At 39.4% G+C, this 21,640-nt stretch overlaps 1 protein-coding gene across 1 annotated transcript in view; it reads left to right on the top strand.

The window, feature by feature from the left end:
* The window catches only part of KCNK5 (potassium two pore domain channel subfamily K member 5), a 34,802-nt gene extending 14,144 nt beyond the window's left edge, over window positions 1-20,658 (top strand). Inside the window, exons 2-5 of the mRNA XM_005483112.4 lie at window positions 11,685-11,796; window positions 13,192-13,358; window positions 14,496-14,664; window positions 15,473-20,658. Coding sequence (XP_005483169.1) covers window positions 11,685-11,796; window positions 13,192-13,358; window positions 14,496-14,664; window positions 15,473-16,287 — 1,263 coding nt within the window. The 3' untranslated portion in view covers window positions 16,288-20,658. The remainder of the gene's footprint in view (window positions 1-11,684; window positions 11,797-13,191; window positions 13,359-14,495; window positions 14,665-15,472) is intronic.
* The last annotated feature ends 982 nt before the right edge of the window (window positions 20,659-21,640 follow it).

Consider the following 21,640-nt stretch of genomic DNA (forward strand, 5'->3'; position numbering starts at 1 on the left):
GTTCTTGCTTTATAGTTTCTGATACAGTAAAAAGAAAGCAGCGCTATCTCCTCTCACCCTTTATTTTTGCAGTACAACTTGCTTATCTTCTCTAAATAAAATTGATGACAAAACCTATGTTGTTCTCAAGGGCAGTGAGGTCCAGTTTCAAGATACGGAAGTTTTGGAGTTCTCCTCTTACTGCAGGCTAATTCAAGGAGAATTTAAGTTTACAGCCTAGACTGAAGTAGGAAATTAAAGAAACTAGATGAGTTTCAAATGGTATTTTGCTAGTCTGTTGTCCCTATAATCGAACTAAGTCAAATGGTTTTCCATGGTTCTCTTCTACAGGCAGGCACCTTCTGTTATTAAATGGAGAACCTTTCCTGGAACTACTGTTTTTCTAATATTTTTCAGATATTGCAGAAGTTGGGAAGCTAGGAGGGCTAAGTTTGATCTCGACCCATTTGTTTGTCCCACAGGAGATAATTCTCTCATCATTTCAATCAGGATTGTTTGCCAAGATATTTTTCACTAACTTTAAAACCCTCTCTAAGTCTTTGTTCTCCATGCCAAGTGACACAAAAAAAAATGTGCACTTGCATCTTGGGAAGCATCATATCCTCAGGAAAGCTGTCTTGATTAGGTTTATTACTCAGCTGTAACTTTCCCTGCAAAACTCAAACATATCAATACACTTTGTGATGTTTGTGTCCACCAGGGAAGGAAAAGGTGGTGGTGCTAGTTACCAGCACTGATTGAGCAGCTAATCTTGCAGAACATTACACAATACTAAGACTGTCAAGTAGAAGCAATCCTATGGACTTTTTGTAGATAGAGTAGAATTCATTGCAGTGATCGGCACTTACACCAATATGAATTACTAAAATGGCCAGCACATGAATGTCTGGTTTTAATTGGGGGGTAGGATGTGGCGAGTGGAGTGTGTGCAGGGGAAAGTAAGGAAAAAAATATTCAATATAGCAAATGCTGGTACTATAGAGTGCCATAAAATTTTTATCATCAGGTCTTATGTATGCTGTTTGATGCTGCTGATGCTTTGTCTAATTTTGATTATCCATTCAAGCAGGGAATAACTGCCAGGATTATTTACCTTTTCTGTTTCCAAACAATGATGTGAAATTAATTTATCTGTAAACTCACAATTTGTTTCCACTGGACTGTGTCCTGAAGTTTCCAGGCTCATAAATATTATATTTAAGCCACAATTAGAGTTTTATGTGTCTTTCAGGTTCAGGCATGTAAAGAGATGGTTCTTTACATCTCCTCCAAATTCATGATTTATTGCATGGCCTTCAGATAACAAGCTAAAACCAGAGCAGGGCATATATCTTCTAAATTTGTATGTAAAATCTTTCCCCCCTTCTTGTCTCTGACTAATGAGAGCTATTTCTGGATAATAAATTGAGATTGTACTTGAAGAGCATGATTTCTGCTGTCTAATATGGGTTAATTAACAGATTGCCTTTCTAAAGGATCACTTAGTCTGATTAAATTTTAATTGAAAAACAAGAAAAAACAGATGAGCACTTAAAAGACTGAAATAAGGAGCGTTTCTGCCTGTGATAAATGTGCATTCTCTACTCTCATTCATTTTACCAACTAGGAAGCAGAAGAGTAAGAGGATACAAAGAGAGGTGCTTGTGCCTGTATTGCTGTCTTCAATGAGACTGCCCTTTGCATGTTAAATCAATTTCTTCCTCTCTTCACTGGGTTGTCAGCAGTTATGGATTAACTAAGTCAAGTGCCCGGTCTCTGTTACAAATTCATCATTTTAGCATTGTTCCCACAGACACTCTGCACTTGCAAAAACAAAAAACCCAGAAGGAAAAAATCCTGAAATACCCAGATTGAAATTTGTCACTCTGTTTCTTTTGAGACTCAGTCCACTGAAGAACTTTCTGCATTGTTTAACATGTGTAATTGGTGCTGTGTTAAAATAGTGGTGCTGAAGATAAAGGGTGGAAAAATACTATCTATCATCAGTGCCTGGGAGAAGGTGTGGGAAAACTATTTTCCACTTGGCAGAATGGTTAGAAAGCAGGTCTGTTCTGCAAAGTCAGGACAAATTCTTAAGCTACTAGTCTTAATAAAGGTAGGGCAGTGTGACAATATTATCTCTTATGTTTTATTTATAATGGCATTGTATCTAAACACAGATTCTTCTGAAAAACTTCATTTTTGGAAGGTCCTGGAGACTGTATGCACTAGTAAAATGTGGTGGGTTGACACTGGCTGGATGCCAGGCACTCCCCTCCGCAATGGGACAGGAGAGAGAAAATACAGGGAAAGGTTTGTGAGTTGAGATAAGGACAGGAAGAGATCACTCACCAGTTACCATCACAGGCAAAACAGTTTCAACTTGGGGATATTAATTGAATTTATTACTAACAAAATCAGAGCAGGATGATGAGAAGTAAAATAAATCTTAAAAAAATCTTCCCCTTAAACCCCTCCCTCCTTCACAGGCTCTACCTCCTCCCACTCAGTGGCTCAGGGAGACGGGGAATGGGGGTGTTATGGTCAGCTCATCACACTGCTGGCGCTGCTCAGGGAGAGGAGCTGTTCCCCTGCCTGCCATGGAGTCCCTCCCACAGGAGACAGCTCTCCGTGAACTGCTCCAGCCCGAGTCTGTCCCATGGACAGCAGCTCTCTCTGAACTGCTGCATGGGGGTCACTCTTCATGGGGCTCAGTCCTTCAGGCACAGCAGCTCTCTCTGAACTGCTGCTTGGGGTCACTCTTCATGGGGTTCAGTCCTTCAGGCACAGCAGCTCTCTCTGAACTGCTGCATGTGGGTCACTCTTCGTGGGTTTCAGTCCTTCAGGCACAGCCTGCTCCAGCATGGGTCCCCCACAGGTCCTACCAGGAAACCTGCTCCAGAGTGAGCTCTCTCCATGGGTCTGCACATTCCTGCCAGGGCCCTGCTCCAGCACAGGCCTCCCTGGGGTCACAGCCTCCTTTGGGCACCCAGCTGCTCTGCTGTGGGGCTGCTCCGTGGGCTGCAGGTGGATCTCTGCATCCCCAGGGACCTCCATGGGCTGCAGGGGCACAGCTGCTCCACCATGGTCTGCACCAGGGGCTGCAGGGGAACCTCAGCTCCAGAGCCTGGAGCGTCTCTGCCCCTCCTTCTGCACTGACCTTGGTGTCAGCAGAGCTGTTCCTCCCACATTCTCACTCCTCTCTGCTCTGGCTGCAGTTTCATTGGAGCAATAACATTTTTTTTCCTTTTTAACTGCATTATTATAGAGATGTTGCCATCATTTCTGATAGGTCCAGCCTCGGCCAGTGGCACATCCATCTTGGAACTGGCTGGCATTGGCTCTGCTGGACATGGAGGAAGCTTCAAGCAGATTATCACAGAAGCCACCCCTGCAGCCCCCCAAGCTACCAAAGTGTGGCAACAAAAACACAATGGATTCACAAACTTGTAGCAAGGATGCTGTTGTTTAAATACTTTTTGCATTTACAAAAAGGGATTGGGTAGTGTGAATTTTTAGAACAGCTAATGTTATAGAGCTTCAGATGCTAATAAGAGTTCACTGGCATAACCAGCAAACTCTTTTGCAGAGAGATTTTGGAGCTCATGTTGAGCAGTTCCAGTTTGCTTTGGGGAATGTCAGTGTTCTTCCTTGGTTCTGAGCATGTAAATGAACCTTATAGAAGCTTCCTCAGAATTACACTAAATAGTGAATATTCTCAAGTGTAAAGGTAGGTGTGTAAGATTAAGATGTCAGTGTTTTCTAATCCCTCTTCAAACTCAGTTGTGCCCTTTGAAGGACATATACAGGGCTTCTTTACATGCAGTTGTTTAGTCAAGTGTATTTTCTCTCTGGTAAAGACCATTTCCATGTTTCTCTGTGTTTGATACTATCTTGTTTGGTAGTTTCTTGTCTTTGGTGTTCTTACTGGACAGCCTGTTCTGTACTGGTTTATCAGTAAATTAAAAGAGATGTTGAGCTCTAATCCACAGTTTTCTTCATAGCATGTACTTAAGTACTTTCATTGGACTCTGCTTTCATAGTCCAGTAAAGGACAAGGTATCCCACTCTGTGCTTTTTCCACCTAAATGGAAATAATAAAATATTGCAATAAAACTAGCAAGGCTGCTTAAAAAAAAAAGTGCCAGCCACATCTAAGTCTCAGAACAGGAGGTTTCCACTTAAAAACAAATCAAAAATGAATTGTGACAAAATGACTTAAATAAGAAATCAAGAACAAGACGTGTAAAGAAATCTGGGTATTCTGTGTTCTAAACTAACAGCCAAAAATGATGCCTAATTTGCTGTCTGTTGTATCACAAAACTATGCAGAGTGAAAACTAGGCATGTATTTACATGCATTTTTAACTATCAGGCTTAGATGTAGGGACAGCTTTGTATGAAGTGGCATGTGCTGGAGGCTCAGTTAGGTAAGAAAAAAATCTGCTTAGGTGAAGGCACAAGTTCCTAACAGACAAAGTAAAGCATAATGAAGGGAAAGCAATAGTGAGTCTTGGTTTTGTAATTAATTTATGCATTGAGAAGCACTGTTGCATGAACAGAATGAAACACTAAGAAGTTGGCTGGGTAAATGAAGAATCAACAAGATTAGCCCAACTCTCTCTGCAGAGCAAGTTCAATCTTGTTATATAACCTTTTGGGTAAAGTGTGTTATATACAATGTGTTCAAACTCTATATATACCCTTCTGGTTTGTATGCTGTAAGATACTGGTGGATCATTTAAAGTCACTTGTAGCAAATGTAAATAACTTTTATAATTGTCATATTAAAAGCACACAAGTAAACAAAAAACACTGACATGTTGAAACAGTTTTAAAAAGCCAGCAAAACTTCTTTGAGTTCTTCTTTTTCCCAAGACTGTGGAAAAGTGAGAAGATAATATTCTATTTGCTGTATTGATAGAAATGTGAAAATATCATCTCATTCTGTATTAAATCTTACTATTGTTGGAAAAAAATTCCTCCGTTGAAGTATGTTAATCCATGTTTTGCCAGGATTTTTTTCCCCCACTGGGAATTTTAAAAACTTTGTCTTTTGATAAGAGAGCTATATTTTAAGACTAAACTGTTGATTGAAAAATGCAAAATATGTATGCACTTGCTATAGCACTTGCGCTGCATTTATAAAGTGATTGGTTATGACAGCAAGGGGAAAACATTTCCCCTGCTATTTGTAGTTGATCTACATAGGAATGTAAACCTGAGGAATAACACTTGCTTTCCAGGGTTTGTTTTTATTTTTTTCTTCTATTTCAATTCATACATAAAGGAGAAGGAATCCTATATAGTCTTAGTCATCTCTCTAGTTTTTTGCATAAACTTCATGTATTCTTTTGGATATGTGTGTTATTTACATCTGTCAACATCAAGCATGAAGCTTGTGGAGTTTCTGTTCTTCTAGAAGTGAAAGTTAATATTATTCCCTCAATGATTACTTCCTACTTTTTGTTTCAGTTTCAACTTTGACCTTGTGGTAGGCGGCTACTGTCCACAACCCCATTGTCCTGTTAGAAACAAGATATTTCTGCCTTGGATTTTGTTTGTTAAAACAGACTATACAAGTTCTAGGATTATCGAGAGTCTTGCAGAACCTCGTTTAACATAGGCCAGCTGGGTATTCACTCCTTTATGCTTAGCTGATCCGGAACCAAACTTGTGTAGTCAACCAATGTCCTCTTCACTTAATGTGGAACTTATTAATTCCCACCATCCTCCTATACTGCACGTGCTGCTGACTCATATCCTGCACCTCTTGCTTCCAGCTCAACTTTCTGCATAGGTCAGTAAAGGACAGTAAACCTTTCACAGGTTAGCAAGACACAAGGGTGTTGCCTGTCAGACTGAGACAATGTGGTTCATTTGTCTTATTTTTCTTTCTCAAAAAAGGTCGCAAACCATTCCCCACAGAAGAGAAGTAGGAAATCTAGGACTCAGCTAAAAGACTTCTTTTACATCTGGCATGGTTCTTGCCCTGACAAACATGAAATTCATACTGCAAACACAGATAATGCTGAGAGGGAAATGAGAGGTCAGCTATCCTAAGTCCTGCTGGTTTGTGTAATCCTGCAGAGACTGGGAAGTGGCAAAGGCAGCCTCAAGGGCTTGTCCACTTGGCTCCGTGTGCTGGCCCTGCTCATGTTGCCAGTGTGATTCCGATGGGAACGCAAGCAGTTAGGGTAGGTCTGTCATTACACTAGAGATGGCAGTGAAAAAAGATGGCAGGAACCATGATTTTCTGCTTTTCTGGTGGCTTTGAGCTGCTCAGAAGGGGAGGATGGTAACTACCATGCTTTCCTGAGAACTCTTGCCTCGAGCAGATCACATATGAAATATGCCAGGTGCCAAGTGGCAGAAACATGTCCAGAGAGGGTGCTGCTGTTTTGTATTCTAGGCTGTGTGAGGTTTTTGTATTCTAATCCTTAAAGAATTTTTTTTCCTTTCCAAGAAGTGATGAGCTTCCATTTCTGTGCACTGACACATGTATAGCAGCCGTTCTAAAGATGACATGGGAATAGCTGATCTTTCTGCTGCCTCAGTGAAATCATTTCACCGTATGGGAATTCTCTCAGCTTTCTGCAGCTCTGCCACGTTTTGTCTCTGGCTACCAAAGTAAGCAGCGTGGCACAGCAAGATTTTCTTAGCAGTACTGCATCTGTCTTTGAGGTTGGGAAGAGAGATGAAAATATATATAGGTTAATATGAAGTGTTTGAAGAACTCAAACAGGAATTTTTAATAAAACATTACTTGTGTACACCTCATAGATCTAGACATGAAAAGTAATTGGGGAGAAAGAGTTTTTTATTCATTGGTAAAATCATTAGTTGCATAGTTGGCTTCACTTTCCCCTTCCTTACCCAAAACCCAAGCTGCCAAGGTATTCCGGAGAGGAAAATATTTTCTCTGATGGACAGTATCTTCCATTCAGTGGGGGCACATTGGGGGTGCAGAGTGAAAGCCAATCACCTTCAATATCTGCCTTGTTTGTTTGTTGTTTTCTCTTTCTCCAGTGACTATAACTCAAAATAATAAATTATGCTGTTTAGTATTACATTAGATATATATTTGTTGTTTAACAACTAAATACAGAAACTTACACAGTAGTTGAGCTATGACAGCTGTAAGCCAGGATTAATATATTCTAGTTTGACTGCGAATTTACAGCTTGATCTAGCTATAAAGTACTTAAAAAATTCAGACTGTGCCTGTGCCTGTGAAATAGCTTCTGCTACTTTTAATGTGTAAGCAGACATCGAAGTAAAGTATGCCAACAGGACAGGAAACTTCCACCCATGGCCACTGTGCTGCCTGTCTGCATAATGAGTCTGAGGATGCTGTCCTGTCAATTTAGCTGTGACCACCCACAGGCCTTTTTCCTTCAAAAGGGTTACTGGCTGAGAGGGTTTTTTTTCTCTTTATATACATGTACTCAATCCTGGGGCAATATTATCCAGGTCAGCAGAACTTCATAATATATATCTGATCTGGGAGTCTTCACATGTGACTCAGGTTTTTTTTATTATTGGAAAGATAATCCATTAACAATTAAATATGTTTTTATTGCGTCTAAAAATAAGATTATTATAAATAGCTGACTGCTACTGTAACTTTATAGCTGGAGCCAGGAAACCTAAATCACTGTAAAAGCCATGTGGGACAAGTAAAAGGGTGTGCAATTAGCATGGCACGGATTTTAACTGTTTATGTAGTTTTAAAGTCACTATGAATTCTTTTAGGCTTTTTGTTCATACAGTTGCTTGTACCACTTCACCTATCTGTTTAGCCCTGCTGCTGCTGGATTTGGTTAAAAACTGACATCTTGTTAAAGATGAACAGCAGTATACTGTTCATCTGATAGTTTTAATTTAAAATTTATTACCCTGGACAATTTTATTGTGATTGGCTAATTGTCAGTATTATACATACCTATGATTAGATAGCTACTGCACTTCTCTGGTTTCTTCAAATTGTATTTAGATGTCAGCGTGAAAAAAGATTACCGTTAAAGCTTTTTCATTTCTTGTAGGAAAGTCTCTAAAGTACTTGATAGATTCTAAATTCAGTGTTTTTCAGTGCACTAAATCTTTACATCCATGTTGTTAAAACAACTTAAGAAAGAAGCAAAATTACTCCTATGTTCTCTTGGAGTCAGAAGTGAGGGCAAAGCCTAGGGAGTCCTCAAAGGATGCATCAGTTCTTGCTTTAATGGATTCAGCTTTCAGAAGCTGTGATTGTCCATTATTACATTGTAATACTCTTGGGAGTAGAATGAAAGCCATTGGGTGTAATTTCAGGCTTAATAGTTCAATTACATCTCCTTTCTTGTGGAAAAACAGCATTTCAAAAGACAATTGTTCATACCACTGGGAGAACCTTATAGCTACCATTAGACCTGGATGTGATATCCCAGGGAATGCTTTGAATAACACCAAAAGAGACCTGGCTCTGAGCAGTATCTGGCTCTTCTTCCTCTATGTAATAGAGTGCCTGTGGGGCAGGATCTGTTGCTCTAGTTTACATACAGTCAGTTTATTGTCTTCTGTCTCCGGTCTGGTGTGTCTGTCTATCTGGCCACAAGTACCCCAGGAGTACTTTTTTCTTCCTACTGCTTATTGTCGTCAGACCCAACTGTTCCTTACTAGAGTCTCTTAAGATTTTCTTGCACTCCTTAACTCTTAGAATAAAATCAGTAACAGTGTGTGACCTATATGGGCCAAGATTTCTCTTTGCTATTTTTAAATATGTTTTAAGAGCTTTCCAGCCATACTTTTACTCATATGGGGGAAATTCAAGTGGCAGGTGCCTAAAACACTCCTGCCTTTGTCAGTATGAACTTTCTTGAGGTGAGACCTGAGGCGATGTATAAATTATAAGTTAGTTATTTTCAGCTTTTGCATTTGGGCATACTTGAAAAAGTATTTTAAAATTACATCTTTCAAGAGTTCTAACACTTGCACCATCTACCCTCTTCTTCCTCTTCTTTCTTGCTTTGTTTTTTACAATCCAAAGACTTTTTGGTGGAAGTTTTCTGTATTTTAGGAAATCAAGCACAGCCAACCTGGGGCATTCTATATCCTTGCATATGAAAACAAAGGCATCTCTGACATTTGAGCCTAACAGATTTGCCAAGCAAAAAAACACAACCATGTTTGCTGTTCAGTTGTATAGTGTCCACTTACTTTTTTTTTTTTTTTAAGCCAGAACCTTTAATTATTTCAGTATGGTCAAAAGTTAAGCTGCTTGGAAAGCAGCTACATATTTCCCACAGCACCAAAGCTATATAAGCATGTTTTGTGACTGTCTTTGTTCCTGCAGCTGGGATGCATATAGTACATTCAGACTTATTGGAGGCATGAAGTAACTTAGAAGACTGGGCTATAGATCTTATATAATTGTGTGCTAATAGTCCATAGCTGTGTGCAAATAGGGACAGGAAGAGGGTGTCAGTTGTGTCTGGAGAATTATCTCTGTTTCACCACACCAAGGGTTCATATAACTTGTGGAGCTGGCCATCTCCCCCAGAATGTTAGCTGCCTGGCTGCAAAGGGCAGCTGTGTGCCACTCGGTCCAGCAGCTTCTTCCCTTCAGATCTGGGACCTCATCAGACCTCCAGACCTCAAATCCTGGCAGGTCTTGACATACTTGTATGTACTGGGAAGCTGAGCTCATGAGGTCAGGCCAAGGTGGATTAATGCAATGAGATAATGGGAGTGGATAGTTCACTGGGTCTCTTGGAGATCGCTTGCTTTGTGAGGAAACAAAAACTATAAAGTATCCAAGTCTGATTATGGAATGGAGAATGACTGGAAAACTGGCTCTTAGTGTAACATTTAGGCAATGGAAGAAGTCAGGGCATCTTTTCAAGAATAATAGATAACAGATTGTGTTTTTTAGGTGATTTGGATGTCCTTTGGGACTTTCAGGAAGTTCCTCTGCAGACCATGGCAGAAATGAGTGATTGTACTTTGATTGGTTTCTTCTCAGATGAGCTCTTGTGATACTTTTTTTTTTTTTTTGGAAGAGGGTTTGTGTGTTTTACTTGCCTGCTCTCAAAACATTGTGTGTTTTACTTGCCTGCCCTCAACCTGCCTGTTTTAGGGCTGCTTCTTATTTGTACACCACTTTCTCATGATAAATGAGTGCCTTGGTGAGAACTCTGTCTCTTTTCTATCCAGAGCCTGTAGGCTGTGGAAAGACACTGCATCCAGTTTTACACACACTTTGACTTTACCAGGAGAAAAAAAAATCGAGTTCTTTACCTTCATTCACTTTCAATGCTTCTCCTTTTATCTTCTGGAACAGCCTGGAACAACACATAACAGTGTGTTGAAAGTGCATTTTTAATTAAATCATGTGCATCTTGTATATGTACAATACATTCACTTTGAGGGCATTTTTATTACAGTAGGAGGGTGGTAATATGTAATAAGTCTCAAGAATAATTAAAACTTGTGTTAACTTGTGTATGTTTGTATGTAGTGATTGAACTTTGTGTTCTCTGCTGGGTCCAAGATCAGATCTTAATCAAGTAGAAAGGAAGGAAAGGGTGATGGGGGAAGGAAGAGTTGGTTGTTACCTTTAAAAGTTCTTGCCAGTTTAATATAAACATCACCTGTCATGTTTATTTCTAAAAAAAATTTTTTTAAAGTATATTGCTTCCAGTTTTTTAAATATTTAGCTGCAGATAGTTTTTTATGTTCAACACTTACTGAGGGAGAAATGCATACAGGTAACATTATAAATCAACATTTGGAAATATCTTCACCTTTCCTGTCTGTTGATGTTGCCTCAGAGTTTTGTTCGGTGTTTACACTGAAGGGAAAAAAGCAGAGTAACGTGGTAAGGTTTTAACCTGCATCATGATGCTACAGGGCAAACATTTAAATAACTTGAGATTTCCCAGAGGGAATGTGGTATATCTGTTTGGTTTTTTCCTTTGACTTTGGGGAGGTAGAAATGCACTCCAGAATCAGCGAGATGCAAGGTTTTGGTCTGAAACTTGCAATTTCTGCACAAAATAAGAATTACTGCTTTGCATTTATCACGGCATACCAGATTCCAGCGTGGGAGAAGAAAAGGGCCTGATTCAAGGACAATGATTCGAATCCTGTTGCATGAAATGCTTTGAAAAAAATGTTAATTTCTCTGTCTTTGAAAAGTACAGTTTTAAGTGTTTGCTCTTAGATGGTTTGACTTCATTAGAGACAGCAGGTGAATTAACATGAATCACATGAGCTTTGCCAAGGAGTCTATGACATTCATACCCAAGTCAAGCTGAGGCATGTAACAGTGTTTTGAAATGGATAGTAGTTCTGAAGACGTCCCTAATATTAAACCAAATTCAAGATCTGCACTGGAGGTTAAATGCTAGTTCAGTTTGCAGGAGTGTTATTTGCTCTCTGGAAGACATCTGTTTGTTTTAAACTTGTAAGTCAAGTAAAAGTTTATCTAATTGAAACTCCCTATTGAAATGTCAGAGCACCTGAATTAATTTTTCTTATGTGAAGAAAGTTTTTAGTATTTCATAAAATTATTGTTATTGAATATACTAGGGCAGCCTTCACAAAAAACTCAAGAGGTTATTTTGAAAGTATGAGCTAAGGGGGAAAACCTGAGAGGGACAGACACATTTTTTTTTTTAGACTGCCAGGATTTTACAAGATTGCTTGTTACTTTTTCCTTACAGATTGTGTCAGACGCTGCTGGACAGGGTGTTGCCATCACTGGGAACAATACTTTTAACAACTGGAATTGGCCTAATGCTGTGATCTTTGCTGCTACTGTGATCACGACAATCGGTAAATATTTACTATGTCAACCTTGCTGTCTGTAGTTCTCTGTAGGCTCTGCTGTTTTTTTAGTTTCCCATTTCTGTGTCAAGGTAGCCACCGAATAAAGTCCCCTGGCTGGAGCTGCCTAAAGTGTGTGTTCACCTGCAGATTCATGGAGGAAAAAACCAAGGGTTTTGGCACCCTCTCCATGTGTGTACAGAAGAGAGAAGTGTGCCTTTCCAATAAGTAATGGACTAAAGGTGCTGTTGGGGTTGGCTGGTGTCATTCCAGTTCCATTGATTTATGCACTTAAATTTCCAAATCATAAAATTCCAAAACAAAAGTGTGACAAAGCATTCCATTAAATGAATACCTAAAGCAAGTGCATATGAGGTTTTTGGATTACTGTCTTGTTACACACACGCATTCTCTTGAGCTACTGCTAAATTATCAGTGTTCCTGGCTTGCAGAACTAACTATATTTTTTATCCACCTCTTAAAAAAAGGTGAAGCGGAGCAACTGTTGCTTTTTAAATATCACTACTGATTTGTCCTTATAAGATCCTCTGCACTGGAAGACGTCTTTCTCCTGTGATATACAAGTTTTCAGAACTCAACATCATTTGCCTTCTGCTTTTGCAGAAAAATCTTTGCTACATGGTGCTGTTACACACTTGTTGCACAATTTAAAAAAAAAGGGAATGCAAAATAACCAGAGAAGACCGAATGTAGAAGTCTTACTGTTAAACCATATGCAGTACTGTGGTTTTCTTTATTATTTAAAATTCACAATATCCAGTTTTTATTATAACTTATGAAAAATGTTGAAGTCAATAACACTCCTAAATAAGAAGACTATCAGAAGTTCAGAATATAGGCTGCTGATTTTAGAGCCTGAATCTGCAACGCCCTCTTGGGTTCTATGACCAGCAAAGAACTAAATTAATTTGAAATATCTTGCATTTACTTGCCTTGCACTTAACTCACAAGCTGCAAAGGTACTGGGTCACAAGTTAGATGTGTATAGTGTATCTTTCACCTGGGACCTAGCTTCAGGATGAATTTTGAGTTTCACACTGTAAAATTAAATCAGTCAAGTTTTAACAATGCTGCTTAAGATTGGGACATCACATTAGAAGTTTTGAGATGAGCTTTATTTTCTATTTGTCCCATCTTGTCCAGAAAAAGATTCACAAAATCTAGGGAACACAAAGTACAGTAATGGAATATGTGTTTGTTAGAGTGGAGTAGATTTGGAATGCATCCAGTTTCAGAAGATGGGCAGCTGAAGTAAAGTAAATCCCTTTTAGATGGTGAAGTAAGGAGTGCCCAACACAGTAGGAGCCCACACAGTGTTGTTTTGTGCACAGCCTTGGATTCTCTTCAGCCAGAACAGACAGAGGACATGCTTATCTCTTCCAGGTTACGGAAATGTTTCCCCAAAGACACATGCTGGGCGTCTCTTCTGCATATTTTATGGGCTTTTTGGAGTCCCTCTCTGCTTGACGTGGATCAGTGCTCTGGGGAAATTCTTTGGAGGACGTGCCAAGAGGCTGGGCCAGTTTCTGACGAAAAGAGGAGTCAGCCTGGTAAGCCCTTACTTGTTTACCCTTGAACTGTGTAGTTTTGATGCATGAATTAAGCTTGCATTTCATAACTTGCCTGCTTATCTTGTAGTAAATGAACACTTGCACAAATTTTCTCAAATGGTGTGCATTGAAAGAACTAAAAGAGGGATGGTATCTGATGTGTTAGTTCTGCAAGAAGTTTAGCAAAATGAGATCTCACAAAAACCTTTGGTACTACTTCTTATGTTAAAGACCTTTAGAACAAATGTACATGAGGCTCCATTTCACAGACATTTCATTCAAGCTCCTCAGGCACAGGAATGATAATATGCTGTCCTGCTTGGCTCCCACCTGCCTGCATGCTAGCACAAATATTTCCTGCTGTGCAGTGAACCTACTGCAAAACAATATTTTGTTCTGTTACTGGCTTTTGCTTTTTTGTTTGTGGCATGTTGTTGGCTTTTTGGTGATGGTTTGTTTGGGTTTCTTTCTCCTCCCTTCCCCACTGCAAGTGAATTCTCAGTTCTAACTCTGCATAAAAATGGGAGGCAGTGCAGGGTCAGAGTGCCTGGAGGGCACTGGGACTGCTTTAGGTCCTGCTTTCAGAATCAGAGCAAGAAATTTCTTGGGTTTGCACCTGAGAAGAGTGCAGAAAATAATGCACCTGAAAGTACAGGGTTTGCACCAGAAACTAATAGTGAAATATGTGTGTATGTGGAGGTTTGTACAGAGGCTGGCATGAGGGACAAAGAGAAAGAAACAGAAATGGGAGAGAAACAACTTTAAATGCTTCTTATCTTCTGTCTTCAAATGAGTAAGAGGAAAATTAGAGGTACTGATGGCTTTTTAGACTAGAGTGCTATGTCCATATCCCATTCCAATTTATAAAATTTTTGGGACTCCTTAAACTCTTCCAAGAGCATGAAACAAAACTATGAGCAAATAATCCTTTTTGAGCAAGCAGTTGCAAGAATAGGGAGTTCTACATAAAGGAAAAAAAAAAGTGTGTTTACTTCAGTCACTTATAGGGACTTTTAATTATGGTAGCTAAATTGTTAGCACAAAACTGAAATATCTGGTATTGTCAGATGATTCTTGGTGCCATGGGTAGGAAAAAAAAATTGAGATCATTCCCTGACTTTTGCATTTTCTTTGCAGAGGAAAGCCCAAATTACATGCACGGCTATATTCATTGTTTGGGGTGTCTTGGTCCATCTGGTTATTCCTCCCTTTGTCTTCATGGTGACTGAAGGATGGAATTACATTGAAGGCCTCTATTTCTCATTCATCACTATCACCACTATAGGATTTGGAGATTTTGTTGCTGGTCAGTAATTGTATTTTATGTATTATTTTATTACATGCACAGTGTCGCAATTCTGCTTCCAAAGTCTTAATTTGAAAATATATTTTCTAAGTTTTTACAGCACATTTTGCAGGATAGAATATTCTGTTAAGTCTGGCTACTGATCCAGTGGATTAGATCTGGCTCTTCAGTGTTGGTGTAGACACCTAAGGCCTTTATTGGGAGTTATTTTTGCAGCCAAGTTCTAGAGTCCATAAGTCTTTCTGGTACCCCAGGTCTGTATTTCAGGCAGGGAACTACCCTGCTCACCATGTTAGTTGTGCACCTTTGAATGGGATCTAAGCAGGATGTGTAGGCATTGGGCCTACACCTGCCTAGACCTAGTCAGTGGGGAATGCTGAACATATTCCTCTCTCCTCATAAACCTCTTCTTTCTCTAAAAGCCACTGCTTCATTCAGCACTTTGGTCCTCATACCTTGAACTCTGAATCTTTTTCTCAAGGAAGGTACCTATATGTGCATGCTTCAGTGGCAGGAAGAAGACTGGTAATTTTTAAGCAGGAAAATGTTCACTTTTATATCTTACAAGGAGAGGATAAATATACTTCATTCTTATTTGGTTAGTCCAGTGGTCAGAATACATGTAGCCAACAAGTGGAAGATGTGGGATCAATTTTTCTTTCATTTCCCCACTTGCTACCTTTCTGAGTGATGTTCAAATAACCAGGCTCTTTTAGTGAGGAAGAGAGCAGTTCTCAGGGTAACAACTTCAAGGTTTATCAGCTGTGAGTCTTCTTACAGTAATGTTTTTGTTTTTAATTTCCTGTAGGTGTAAATCCAGATGCAAACTATCATGCGCTTTACAGATACTTTGTGGAGTTATGGATCTATCTGGGACTAGCTTGGCTCTCACTCTTTGTTAACTGGAAGGTCAGTATGTTTGTGGAAGTCCACAAAGCAATCAAGAAACGGAGGAAAAAAAGAAAAGAGTCATTTGAGAACCACCCTCGGCCTAAAAAACCCCTTCAAATGGGTACCTCAAAGGATGTCAACATTTTCAGCTTTCTTTCAAAGAAGGAAGAGACCTACAATGACCTTATAAAGCAAATTGGGAAGAAGGCCCTGAAGACAAGCAATGACAAAATGATTATAGTGGAAAATGCCAAACAAATGAACGCCAGTATAGATGTTCAGGTGACTTACACAAAAACAGAGTCATTTGAGTATGATGAGACTTCCCTGGACATTCAAAATGGTCACGTACTGAGACCCCTCCATGACAAAAATATTGCAGACAGCCCTCTAGAAGGAACCATGTTTGTGAACCAGCTGGACAGGATTAGTGAAGAAGAAGGTGAAGTGTGGGATTCCAGAGACTATCGGCCCTTAATATTTGAGAATGCCAATATAACATTTGTAAATGAAGATGATGATGAAGAGGAAGATATCTCAGATGATGAGGAAACATCAAAATCCTCTATGGATGATAATCTTGCAGAGGAATCTGAAACTGCAAAAAAATTAGTCAAATTCCCATCCTCTGATGAATCTACCTTTACCAATAATGAGCTAGAACTTTCTGTGCCTTATGAACAGCTGATGAATGAATATAATACAGTAAGCAATGTGAAGGCTGCCACGTGAAGCGTGCTGGACAATGGTTTTCTGAAAGGGGTCAGTGCATATTGAACATAGAGCAAGGAGAAAAGTGTGTTTGCAGCTTCTCCTGTCTCTTTGAAAACAAAAGCAAGTCCCAGACTAAGAAACTCCAGTCTCCTTTTCCCATCCTAAGTTGGCTTCTGAGCCTGTCAGCTTTGCTTTTCTGAAAGACTTGTAAAATAACAGTTGAATTTGGAGTCCCACTCCTTTAGATTTTATGGTTCTTGAACAAAATAGAAAAGACTAGTTAATACACTGGATCTGCTCTGAGTTCATGCATTTCATTGAGGAAATAGTTTGGGATTGTAACTATACTGTTGCAAGACTGTTTTGGGCATCAAACATGTTCGGTTACTCCATTAGCCTTTCACCTCTGAAAACCTGGATTTGAATCCAGCATTTATCACAAATGAAATCTAGGGGGTTGCTCTTTGTTAAGTTGTTACTGCCAAAAATATGGCACTGTACTTCAAGAGAAACTTTGGATGGAATGCCAGGGCACACAGATCTGAGCTGAGCTGTGCTGGTAGACTGAGAAGGAAGCTCTGAAACATCTCCGTAGAAAATGTCAGTGCTTGTCAAATTATAGTGAATTCTAATTTCATAAATAAAATACTAAAATTAAGAGTTCCAAAGGAATGGATCAAGAAGGAGGCCTCTAACAAGGAAAGATCTGGGATGAAGCTCGCCAGTTGGGCTGCTGAGATACACATCAGCCCCAGAACTGTCAAAGAGTAAAGTGACTGGAAGACTTATTGATCAAAGCATGTATGGGCACAAGCAGGATGCAATGAACTTTTTTAGTGTTGAAAGTGTCCTTCCACTGTCCATTTCCTAAAGGAAATACTTGAATGAACCTCATACAATATCTGTGTACAGGTGAAGTTTTATTGACACTGTTCTTCTTAGGAAAAAATCACCTTGGGAAGCACAGATATTCTCCGAATGCCCTAATGCCTGTCAGAGGGGACCTGTAGCACTGCTGCTGATCTGGGCAGTGTGTTAGTCAGTATTGTTGTTTGATGTTCCTCCCTGCCTTGGTACTTCAGACATGACTTGAATGGGAGATGATTTTTGAAACAGTTGATTACACTTCATATATTGTTTTGTTTTGTTTTTAGAGTTTGACCTATGTGCGTATACAATGGTTATTCTATCTCACTCGATAGAAGTTTGGGCAATATCAAACCTTGGGCAAACTGAAATGTGATCAAATGACTTTGGGCCATAAGGCACTTTTTTTTAGAAGGAACTTTGGCTCTAAGCTTCTGAAAGTATTATTTTTTGACTTGGAGATGGGCTACTCACTAGAAGGAAGCATGTCTGTTCATAGCATGTATGCCCAAATTGTTTTGGCTACAAAGAAATTTTACCATGGTTTTCTTTTTCTTTCTTTTTCTTTCTTTTTCTATGTCTGTGCATTAACCCTGACAACTCTTTCACATGAGGCTCTTGATTGTATGCTGGCAAGAGGTACTGGCTTCAGATTTATCCAATACACTTGGAACAGAAGATAGCCAAGACCTTTAAACCTTAACATGTCAGGTTCTGCTGATCTGTTTGGTTTTAGAGTATTTAAGCCATTCTGGTATGTCCGAAAGTTTCCAAAGTTCAGTGAACAGTTAAAAGTTTTCCCAGTCTCATTTTCAGTGTAATGCTGGCAGACTCACCAGCTGTGTAAGAAGACCTTTTGGAACCTTGCAATGCTAATCTTAAATTACTGGCTATTTCTGATAACTACAAATATTGGCTGCAGCTTCAGTTGCTGGCCTGTCCCATGGAAGAAGGAAGATATATGGGAAGCTAGCACTCTGCTTGGATAGCCTTTAGATGGGAAGTTTTGAAGTTATCTACTGTGAAACAAGGGACTCTTTACTATTCTGTTTTCTTTCCTAGAATTTTCCACACATATGACATTTTTTCAAATCGAGTGTGAACACAATGGCCAAATTGTGGCCAACTTGTGTCCACCTATCATACTGAACAACTGTGGAGTCAACATCATTTGATTTGTATTTAATCTGCAATTTATGGTAGTATTGTTGAAGAGAGAGTCTCATTTGTAATCAAATTTCATTATATTTACGCTATTTGGAGCAATGGTGGCTGGATGAATTTGACTTGTATCTGACAGGAAAGAAGGAGAAGCCGTATCAAGATGGTTCTTATTTGCTTCTAGTAAGATACCTTAATCTCCACTCTTCTAAAATTACTCCAAGCCCTTCAAGATTTTGTATCTGAAGGGCTGTGGTTGACGGCTGTACTTAATAACTGTAAGAAATGTTAGGTAGGATTATGTGCATATGCGCAGGATGCTTGTGTAGTCAGTTTAGCCTTCTCTTTTTTTTGAAATATTTTTTGTTTAAAAAAGTCCACAGTAACTTAAAATAAAATGAGAAAGCACTCCATATAGTTTTTGTTGTCCTCCAACTTGTCTTCCATTATTGATGCAAAGATCAAAGTTTTAGTAACAGTTAGAGAGCTACAGGACAACGAGGAGAGAAAAGACTTTCAGCAAGTGCATGAAATGGAAAAGCATAGTCCAATCTTCATTTTAAAAACAAGAAAAAAAGAAAAATTCTCTTGAATACTGAAATAATACAACCCAGACACTTGGCTGGGCTGCTTTGATTGGGAGGGGATGTTGCACACTGGAACCCAGACTCTGTTCTGTGTAGCAAAGTGCACTTGTATGCCAGAGCTGAGAATAGATGGGATCTGTTTCATATTATCAAGCTAGATGTGGCTCTCTGGCCTTTCCCAGTGTAGTCAGCATAGACTATAAGTCTGCATAATAAGTATCATGGGATTTAAAGTAATAGTTTAAATTTATTAAAACAAAGTACAATATTCCCAGTTTTTCGGGGAAACATGATCACACCTCACAAAACTGTTCTCAAGATATCCCACCATGTGCCTTAATGTAATCTTAACACTGGGAAAAAATTCCTCTTTACACAGGGGCCAACAGAATTGGTCTCGTTAAGCCCTACATGTTTCAGAGTTTTGGAGGGGTTTAGTTGGTGCATAGCTTTCATAATGGCTCTCTCCAAAAAGCTGAACCATTCCCAGGGTTTTTAAAATTATGGTGCCATCTCAGAAGTGCCGAAGAGCTAAACAGGACAGCTTTTTGCCTGCCTGTCTTCCACGTCTTGAGAAAAGAAGCTGCCTGGGGGATCTAAACTAATATCTTTCTGCCTTCAGATTTACATGTAATTACTTAGAGGGGTGTCCAGGCTGGATTTTGTTCTATTCAGTTCCAAAAGTGTCTCTGCATGAATTCCCCAGTTATGTTATGCTACCTGGTTATGTCTTGTAGTTATTTCAATTATTTGGTCAATCTGGAAACATTTTCTTTGGATACCTATTGATTTCATTTGGCTAACTAATAATGTTAGCAGTTTTCTTAAAGCTGTGGAGTTGGTTTTATAGGTGGGACAGATCTCTTCCTGGAAAGAGAGGAAAGGGGGATATTTAAGGAAGGAAAAAAGCTTAAAAGCATGTATAAGGAAGGGATGGAATAGCAGTGAAAACTCTTCTTTCTAGCTGTTGCCTGCAAGTAGATTTTATTTCCAGTCACGTCATGTGAAGGATGGATTCACTTATTAATTTTGCCAAGATGAGCCAGTACTTTCAATTTTACTCTTTTTTCAAAAATTAAATCCTGAAATGTGACCATGGAAGTCTGTTCCTACAGAAGGCCTTTTAAGTGCTATAAGACTACATTACCCCATTCTTCATGACATCGTTGTGATGCTTCTTGGGTTTGTACTGTGTTACTGAAGCCTGTTTCTGCCAGAAGGGCATCACTTTCAGATACCTGTCTCACATCAGACAGCCTCACACATCTGATACACTGGTACGAAGTCACCGAGGAAATACAAAATCAGAGTGTTTAATTTTTCTGAACTAATGATTCGTGAATCTGTTGCTGGCAATGGATATCACAAAGCACACAGAATGAAAACCAGACTGATAACAGATCCATGGTAACACAGCTGTATGTGTGAAGATTTTATTTTTCCTCCAGTTGATCTGGGAGAGTGTGCGGAGACAGACGAGGAGAGCAAAAAGCAATATGTCTGTTGACTAAACAAAAGAACTTTGTAGACATGTCATTTTTGTGCCTCGTAGGATTCATTCCATTTGTGATGGATGTAACTTTTAAAAATTTGCTTGTCTTTCAATATGGCTTTTGACATTTGTGCAGTTCTGACTCTTACCACTCCATAATATGCCTGTCTGTCTGTTCTTTGTTGCTGATTGTCACTGGAATCACACTGTATGTAAATATTTGCTAAGTCTTTGTAAAATGTAATTTATTTTAATATTTTGCAATAAAAAATTTACAATTTATCCTCTCTGTCATGAGAAGAATGGCAATCATTTCTTTTTACAACTACCTACACTTGTAATGCACCTTACAGATGAGACTTGGTCCTGGCCCAAAGGTAAAGAGCCAAAAAAGCAAGCTGTTTATGCAAGCAGATGCCTTAACTTGTACAGGGTATTGATGACTTCAGTTCAATGGCATCTGGTCTTCAATTAGATACAGCATAGCAAAGTATTATTCAGTGTGGATTTTGGACAGCTGTTGAAAAATAAACTGAAGTTTATTTTAAGGGCTGTGTTTTATCAGTGGGCTGCTTTTAAAGAAGATGCACAGAGATGGGAAATGTTAGAATTAATCAGTACTGTGATAAAATAAAATGGACATTTATGCCTGGTATCTGAATCTCAGGCCAGAGCTATTAAAATGTCTGAGTAGCTGCTTATGAATTTTTGCAGTATTTCTAGTAGCAGTGCTCACCATTTTTCAGGCTAGAACTATTTGCAGTCCCTTCAGCTCCAGCAGTTTCCTTGGCAACATGCTGGAAAATAGCTAACTACCTGCCTTAATGGGCAGCAAAGTGGGACTCGGTGATACCCATGGTACAGATGGAGCCATCTGAAGAAATTGAGACAACCTCAGCCTGAGAGAGAAGAGACTGAACCTATTTTAGACAAATAAGTGGAATTGCTGAGGCACAAGCTAGGAGAGTGGGGAGATGCATGGGCATGGCAGCAGAGGGTGGATGCTCTAGAATTTGAGTGAGAGTAGCCAATCTGTGCTTTTCCTCCAGCCACACAACACGAGCAGTGAAGGAAGAAGTGCCTGACTGGTGACTGGTGCCAAAAACAGCCAAAGAGGGAGGTGGCAGCTCCTCATGGAGCTCAGAGCAGCACAGAGCATGGAGTCTGGAAAGCACCCAGTAATATTTCTATCAGCTCCCAGCAGGCTGGAGACTATTGTTCACCTTCTGCCCTTGGAATTTTAGTAGTGTCATTAATTTACTGG

This window comes from Zonotrichia albicollis, chromosome 3 (assembly GCF_047830755.1).
Source record: "Zonotrichia albicollis isolate bZonAlb1 chromosome 3, bZonAlb1.hap1, whole genome shotgun sequence".
Classification (NCBI taxonomy): Eukaryota; Metazoa; Chordata; class Aves; order Passeriformes; family Passerellidae; genus Zonotrichia; species Zonotrichia albicollis.